The sequence below is a fragment of the Aegilops tauschii genome, chromosome 6 (assembly GCF_002575655.3).
Source record: "Aegilops tauschii subsp. strangulata cultivar AL8/78 chromosome 6, Aet v6.0, whole genome shotgun sequence".
Lineage (NCBI taxonomy): Eukaryota > Viridiplantae > Streptophyta > Magnoliopsida > Poales > Poaceae > Aegilops > Aegilops tauschii.
The window spans coordinates 11,546,581-11,555,239 of NC_053040.3; the positions used below are offsets into that span (position 1 = coordinate 11,546,581).

Consider the following 8,659-nt stretch of genomic DNA (forward strand, 5'->3'; position numbering starts at 1 on the left):
GCTACCAGAACCATGAAAAATCACATGAAGAAATTCAGGAGGCTTAGATATATAGTTTAACTTTCTAGTCAATGCAGTTGCTGCCAAACATTGCCACGGTAGAGAGGAACACGATAAGGACGAGTAATGCACTTTTACGTTTAGAAAGCGTAAACACCTGTCCCCCAGATGCGCTCTGGTCCACTCTAGGCGGAGCATCGCAAAGCGTCACTGTAATCACCCACCCCCATTGGTTCTTCGATCCGCCGCCGGCCAGCCACGACGGCCAGGTTTTCCCGGCGGCGAAGCTCGGCGCCACGGCGGAGCTTACATGGCGATTGGATGCGGTGGGAGTCAGACGGCGAGCTGCAGTGGTTCTTGTGACAATGTCGATCACTGATTTCTCTGTACTCGATCCATCCACCTGCTGCATTGTCGGTCACTAATTTCTCTGCATTCAATCAATCAACTGCATTGTCGGTCACTAATCAATCCTTAGAACGATGACTTCCCGACTGTTTACTACGACAAGTTTTTTACCGGGCTCTGGCGAGTGAGGGGCGATGACGCGGGTGTGATTTCGGCTCGCTTTAAGTGTTTGCAGTCGCCGCTAGATGGTCTATGGATCTGGATATAATTTTTATTATTTTTGGTATTTGTTGTACTGCCATAATTGAAGATGAATTGATTGGAAGTTTTCTCCAGAAAGAAAGAAAGGAGAAAGTCAAGATGAAGTAAACATAAGACAACTAGTGTTGAGGAATTGTGAAAGAGTAGGCACGCGTAACATGTGGACGATGTTGAATACGCCTTGATTTATGGAAAGCGTCAAATACCTGCCCCAAAATACGGATAGCGTCCCTGGAATCACCCACCCCCCAAATCAGAAATCGCTGCCATTCCCTCGTGCTCCATTGGTTCGACCCGCCGTCGGCGACGCCACGCCGGGCAGGTTTCCCGGTGGTTGGGCCGCGGCCAAGCTTGGAGATGGGATTTGGAGCCTGCCTGGCGACGGGAGTCGGACGGCGAGCTGTGGCGACAGGCGCGCCATGCCGGTGGATCGGCCGCAGATTGCGTCGCCGCTACGGTGGTTCGATTCCGGCGTCGTCGTCGGTCCGATCAAGACCGGACGCCGGCTGCGGAGGTGTCCTGCCGGTGGTCCACGCCGCCCCGGCCGGAGATTTTGGCTTCGGCCAAGACCGGCGTCGGTGCTGTTCAAAGATGCAGACAAGTCCTGTCAGGCCGACCCCCCTGCACTGGTGAAGACGACGCGATGCCACTCATCACTCCGTCAGCTGCAGTGTGTGGAACAATGTCAGGTATCAATCAATTCATCACTAGTATTCTCCACTCACCCACTCACTTTCTTGCTGTTCGTCTGAAACAATGCCAGGTATCAATTTCTCACTGTTGGGGACGGCGCTAGTGGGAGGCTCTAGCTCACTGTTCTTGCAGCATCGGATGCTCTCGCTGTTCATCTGAAAAGATGTCGGGCATCAATTATTTCTCTCCATCAATCATGGCCTTTTCTAGCTTGCTTTAGCACCCAAACCATCAATCATTGTCACTTATCGCTCTCCATCGGCAGCTGCTCCATACCACAAGCACACGCTCCTGCCGGCACTAGATCCCCTCCTCATTTTGCTCCACCCACCAGATCTAGCTACCATTGGCACTGCAACTTCTGAAGCAGCGAGGGTAGAGAGGCATGGAGCCGACGGCCGTCAGCGTGGGCAAGGCCGCTCTGGGCGGCGCGCTGGGCTACGCCACGTCCAAGGCGGCAGAGGAAATTGCCCTGCAGCTAGGCGTCGAGCGTGATGTCAAGTTCATCAGGGATGAGCTGCAGATGATGCAGTCCTTCTTGATGACGGCTGATGAGGAGCAGAGCCAGAACAAGGTGCTCACCACCTGGGTGCAGCAGATCGGGGTCCTGGCCTACAAAGTGGAGGACAGCCTCATGGATTTTGGCCTCCACTCCGAGAAAAAGCCATTTTTGGGGTGCATCCCTCGCAGGCCAGGTGATCGGCGTCGCATCGCCAAGGAGGTGAAGCAGCTGAGGGCCGAGGTGGAGGACGTGAGCAACAGGAACCTGCGCTATCGCCTTATCAAGGAGAGCTCAGGCTCCAAGCCTACCACGGCTGAGGAGCAGGTCAGCATCGCCAATGCGGCAATGTTTGCCACTGTCGAAAAGGACTCAACATCAAAGGTGAACCTCCACCAGCTGGTTACCAGCAATGATGTGAACCTTAGGGTGATCTCCATGTGGGGAACTAGCGGTGATCTTGGAAAGACTTCTGCCATCCACGAAGTTTATGATGACCCAATGATACTGAAAAGGTTTGGATTCCGTGCTTGGATTAGGTTGATGCATCCTTTCAATCCGCAAGAGTTCCTCAGGGGCTTGTTATGGCAATTTTATGAAAATTACCATGATGAGGTTGGAAAATCCGAACAAGGAACGAGTGTCGTGCCTAATGTTCTGGCCAACATGGAGAGGATGGATCAAAGAGATTTAGTCCGTATGTTTAGTGAGCAGTTGTGCAGCAATGGCTACCTGGTTGTCATAAATGACCTGACCACGATAGAAGAGTGGCATTGCATTAAGAAGTACTTTCCTGACAACAAGAAACAAAGTAGAATCATCGTTTCTACTCAGCAAGCTGAAATTGCAAGCTTGTGCACAGAGAAACCGTATCAAGTTTCAGAGTTAAAGCAGCTGTCATGTGATCAAACTATTTATTTGTTCCACAAGAAGGTAGATCTGTTCCTCGCCTTGGTTTCTGTTATAAATTTGCTTCTTGCTTTTATGGATCATTGATTCTTTTCATTTTTTTAGTTGCAGAAATCGGAGGAGCAGGTCAGCGTGGCCAGTGTTAGTTTGGAAATGTTTAACACTGACGAAGCAAGGTTTCCTGATGTGGAGAATGAGAAACTGAAGGTGGGACTCTGCCAACCGATCGAAATTTGAATTTTGAGTTACATGTGTGTGGGCTACAGTTGGGTTATGTAAATGTTCTTTGTTTGTATCCTTTATCCTCATACACACAGAAACACACGGTGAAATCTTAGCTAGTCAAATTTGATACTCAAAAAATATGTGTATGAATTAGCTAATCTTGATGCTCAAAGATATTTAGCAAACTTTAGAATTTGATGGAAATAAACTGAGACATGTCGAGACATGCTTCTCAGTTGAATTTATGCTAATTGAAAGTGTGCACTTGAAAATCCTTCATATTTGAGTACTATCTCACATAAACACTTGAAACAGAAATGCAGCTTAGAGTGGCATTGAGCGACAAATCATCCGTTTGACATGGGACCTAATACCTTTCCAGTTTCCATAGTTCATGTTTTTTTACGCTTAGTTCACAATCACAGTTATTCTTGTCTGTAAAAACCCACTTGTCATTTCCATTGCACCACACAAGTACGTGCATGTTATGAATGAACTAATCCTGGTGCTTAAACATATTTGACAAACTTTAAAATTTGAGGGAAATAAAACTGATATGTCGAGACATGCCTCCTACTAATATTTGTGCTAATCGAAAAGTACATGTGCTTTGAAATTGAACTAAGATATATATGATTTAGATATTTTGTTGGGCATATTGCTCTCACTAAAAGTGTGCACATGAAACCCTCAATATTTAAAAAGACATGCAGGTAGTCTGAATGTGAAAAATGTGTAGAGCACAAGTACATAAATTCTCATAGATCTGTTTTTTGTTCAGGGTATGCGTACATCATGGTCTGCTGAGCTTATTTCCGACTCAAACAAAGTTTCTACTGCCGAGGAAAACACAACAATGGCCACTGATGAAATACAGGAGGAACCCCAAGAATCCAACAATGCAGGTGAAGACAAAGTTGGCAATTCAACTGCTAGAAAGAAGTTTGAACGCAGCAGGACACTGGGGCTGGCTGATGAAGTGGTCTGTGGGCGCGAAACAGAGAAATCTATTCTTATCAGATTAGTTGGCCAACCAGACAACAGTCAAGGTTCTAAGGTGATCTCAGTTTGGGGAATGGGGGGTCTGGGAAAAACCACTGTTGTCCGAAGCATCTACCGAAGTCAGCAGCTTGGTGGCTGGAAGCGTGCATGGGCCACTGCATTGCGTCCTTTTAACCCTGAAGTACTCCTTAGAGATTTGGCTTTGCAGCTTCAGAATGCTATTCAAGAAGATCCTGTCGGATCAACAGCAACTGGAGTGCAAAAGAAAAACATATCAGTGATGAAACTTCAAGACTTGAAGGATGAGCTAGCTCGAATACTAAAAGTACAAAAGTGCCTTCTTGTTCTTGATGATATATTGTCCACTTCTGAATGGGATTTGGTCAAATCGTGTTTGCATAATGCTGGAAGGATCATAGTCACCACAAGACAAAAAGATGTTGCGAAACATTGTTCAAGAGAAAACAAGAACATGTACTATCTTGAAGGCCTGAAAGATGATGCTGCACTTGACCTCTTCATGAAGAAGGTAGTTTTGTAACCAGTACCATTTCTTCTCTTTCATATTAGTTTTGCTTCCCATTATATTAGTTTCGCCTCACATAAGATTATATTTGTAAGCATACAATCTGATGTCTTCTTTGATGAAAATGGTAAAACACTAATAGTTCATACCGAAATATTAGATCTATGACAATGTCCACCAATAGATATGGGAAAATATTAAATCTGAAGTAGCCTTCTGAATTCCGGGCAAGCACTTTGGTGGGTTCGTGTGACATGGTAGCTTCCTTGGACACTGTGAGTGAAGCCTCCTGATGTGCGTCGTATTGGGACCTCCACAGGGCCTTGGACCGGTGATGGCCATGGGCTGGCAAGTTTGTGGATCTCTTTTGGCACACGAAACAGCAACACCTGTGTTGACTGTTATGTTAGTGCCTCGGCCGTGCATGGACGATGACCATGCTTATGCTAGCTTGGGTTGTCTACACAATGAGGCGGCAGGAGGACGACATTTAGTGGCCCGGGAGTTTGTTGCAATAGATGCAGAGTGTGGCTTTGTGCCGTGGTGCGACCTCTAGGTTGTTGACCACGGTTGGTAGTTCAACAACTTTATGTCATTTCCAGGGTGTCTCACATGCTCGGCTTGGTCAAGCCGGTGCTTTCTCCTCATTGTGTGGGTCATGTTGTATTTACCCTACGTAGTGGGAGGCCTTGTTTGTGGTGTGAGGTTGTGATTTACTGTTGTTGATGGGCTAGTCTTTTCTCTAGTTGTGGTCCGTGTTCGTGTGTGTGTTCGTGTGAGGACATCATCAAGGCTGTTATTGGTTTGATGGAGTGTGCATTGTAATGGGTGCCTAGCGATTTGTCGGGTGTTGTCCTCTGTGTTGGTGTTTGGATGTACTTGCATAGTCTTAGGCTTGTATATTATTCTTTCTAACAATGCCATAACACGCAAAGCTTTTGCGCTTTCTCGGGAAAGTTTCATACAAAATATGCAGTTATCCTGTGCAAGAAAATTTGAAGAGTTAAAGTATCAATTTTGTCCCCTCATTGTTTCCCCACACGCCACAGAAATGTAACAAACATTTTGTTGCGATTATAATTAGGTAGGTCTCAAAATGAAATCACATTCTCTCTTGCCATGAGCGATGTTGATGTAAATGTTTCGCTTCCTTGATTTAGTTACAGTGTCGAATGTTCTCTCCAGACTCAATGTCTGTTTAATGGAAGTTGGTGAAGTAGCTAAATTGCTTTGTTAGGTGCAAGTTTTTTTTTTTGCTGGTATTGTTTGGAGTCGAGCAATAATAGTTCTTTTGCCTGTACTTTTTTTAGTGAATCTTGTCACAAAATTAATTTGAATTTGTCAACCAGTCATCAGGTTTGTTACCAGACTTATGCGTCCAAATTTCAACCTTCTTATCCTCAAATATATTTGTTTATTTCATAAAATGTAATTATGTAAATTACTTGAACTTCGTCTTCGTGATTTATTTTGAGTTTCCTGGAAGTATGTACTTTTTACCGGAGCATGCGCTCGCATAATTGGATTATGGTACTCGTGCTCTCAGGTGCACATTTGAATTGTAGCAGTATCTAGGATGACAATGTTTAGTGCACACCTGAGCAACATGGTAATTTGAATGCTGATGAATTCTCAATATGTAGAGAATTTCATTTTCATATCACCTCTACATGATAGTAACAGAAGGGAAATTTCAAAAAAAGTGTTAAATCAAATTATGAGAGAAAATTTTCATAACAAACTTACCCTTAGGGTCAGGACTTCACTTCGAGAATCTATAAGTTGACGCTAGGACAAACAAGTTCATATTATTTCATTCTTAGTTTAGCAACAGTCATTCTTTAATCCAAATAGTTAACTTTGTCAAATTCCATTGCAGGTATTCAAGGACAATATTAAAAAAATTGATTTAGTCCCAGCTATGATGGAGCAAGCAAGACTGATCCTACATAAATGTGATGGACTTCCCCTTGCAATATCGACTATCGGTGGATTCCTAGCGAGCAAGCCAAAAACTGCTATTGAATGGAGGAAGATGAATGATCGAATTGGCACTGAATTGGAGATAAATCCTGAACTTAGGACAATAAAGACAATTCTTATGAGGAGCTACGATGGTTTGCCATACCATCTCAAGTCTGCTTTCTTATACCTATCCATATTTCAAGAAGACCAGAGAATTAGGTGGGGTTGCTTGGTGAGGCGGTGGACTGCAGAGGGTTACTCAAGAGATATGCATGGCATGACTGCAATTGAACTTTGTCGGAGGTACTTTGATGAGCTCTTGGAGAGGAGTATGATCCTGCCAGGGGAAGGGACAGACCAATACAGTCACAAAATCAATTCTTGTCAACTTCATGATATGATCCGTGAAATATGTATCTCAAAGGCTAGGGAGGAAAACCTTGTTTTGACGCTGGAGGAAGGATGTTGTTTGAGTGACACACAAGGTGCAATACGTCATCTTGTCATTGGCAGCAACTGGAAAAGGGATAAAGATGTGCTGGAGAGCAAGCTAGACTTGTCACACATACGGTCATTGACCATTTTTGGGGAGTGGAGATCGTTTTTCATCTCTGACAATATGAGGTTCCTCCGAGTGCTTGACTTAGAAGACACACTGGAGTTAAAAGATCATCATCTTGATGATATTGGGCAGCTCCGTCACCTCAAGTATCTTTCTCTTCGAGGATGTCGGAACATTTTATACCTGCCTAAATCTTTGCAAAATTTGAGGCATCTGGAAATGCTGGATCTCAGAGGTACATGTATATATGAGTTGCCAACAACAATCACCAATCTTCAGAAGCTGCAACACCTTCGTGGAGATTCGCTTGTCTTGAGACCACAAGTTCTAGATGCTGGTTTGAACAGATATGATATATTCAATCTATACCGCTTCCAGAAGATGAAGCTAGATGGCGTTATACAAGGGGTTGGTAAATTGAAGGCCCTTCACACACTAGGTGGTGTTGATGTTTCCGGGAGAAATGGAAATGTCACTGTAAAAGAGCTTGGAGAGCTTACTCAGCTACATAAGCTTAAAGTGGGTGGTCTCAGCTACAGAAACATCAATGAGTTATGGTCTGCCATTGCTGGTCATGATCAACTTCAATCTTTGTCAGTTAAAATAATAGGTGGCTGGCATGAAGAGAATAACGTGTTAGATGGCTGTTTGGGTGATGGTTTGTTGCCACCAAGCAGCCTCGAGAGCCTCACTCTGCTTGGTAAGCTAGTCAATGTAACAAAATGGATCCGTACGCTTCAGAATCTCTCCAAGTTGGTGCTCACATATAGCAGATTGAAGCAAGATGATGCCATACAAGCCCTTGGATTTCTACCGAATCTTGCAGTTCTGCGTCTGAGGATGGATTCGTTCTGGGGGGCACAGCTACATTTCCATAGCTCATCTTTCCCGAGTCTCATGGTGCTGGAGTTGTGTTGGTTACACAACCTCCAGTCGGTGCTGTTTGAAAAAGACGCAATGCCTAAGCTAGAGGTGCTACAAATTGGTCAGTGCAAAAATCTGAATGGATTCTCCGGGCTGCCAGCCCTCGGAAGCCTCAAGGAGATTCGGTTGGGTAGTTATGAACTCAGTGAAACATTGAAGGCATCGGTGCAGAGTCAGGTAGCAGAGGATATGAAGCACGTGAGAGTGAATATTTTTTGACTAAATTTTCTTTATATGCATGTATATATAGATTCCATCGGGGACCAAATTAAGATTGATGCGTGTACTCGCTCTTGTAAGTGTTCCTTTGGTACTTACTAGTGTAGTAGATACCACGATGGCAGAATAACTAATCATTGCTTGTTCTCCCACGCTGATTCAGTTTCTTTTTTGTGTTTGATCGAACAGGCATTTCTTTGATTTTGGCTCCTGCTGCAGTAATGGGTGATGGCATGTCCTTGATTATGTGGCCTAACTGAACCCATTACTGCTCCTCTGCTACTACCCGTTACTGCTGCCTATCCCTATCCCCAATCCTCTGCTTCTACTCAGCTTGTGTTGCTTCATCTGCTCCGGTCCATCTGCTGCTGTATGTAGGTCCATTGCTAAGAGTGTTCTGATCAGTGGTTTTGGATATCCTTAGGCTGAGTCCTATTTCTGCATATGCTCAAGAAAGGACACTGAAACAGAGTGTTCACCGTTGAACCACGGTCCATACACCAGGTGGCTGCCACGATGTGTAACC

General features: G+C 44.6%; 1 protein-coding gene across 4 annotated transcripts; it reads left to right on the forward strand.

The window, feature by feature from the left end:
- Positions 1-827: 827 nt before the first annotated feature.
- Positions 828-8,285, forward strand: LOC109762844 (disease resistance protein Pik-2). 4 transcript variants are annotated; one of them, XM_040391625.3, is made up of 5 exons: positions 828-1,298; positions 1,373-2,734; positions 2,822-2,917; positions 3,717-4,466; positions 6,343-8,285. In XM_040391625.3, exons 2-5 carry the CDS (start codon positions 1,688-1,690, stop codon positions 8,131-8,133), a joined length of 3,684 nt encoding a protein of 1,227 aa, XP_040247559.1. In that variant the 5' UTR covers positions 828-1,298; positions 1,373-1,687; the 3' UTR covers positions 8,134-8,285. The 4 variants fall into 4 exon arrangements, with proteins under 4 accessions (XP_040247559.1, XP_045085462.1, XP_073356913.1 ...); XM_020321725.4 differs by having other exon boundaries at positions 837-1,298; positions 2,816-2,917; XM_045229527.2 differs by having other exon boundaries at positions 828-2,734; positions 2,816-2,917.
- The last annotated feature ends 374 nt before the right edge of the window (positions 8,286-8,659 follow it).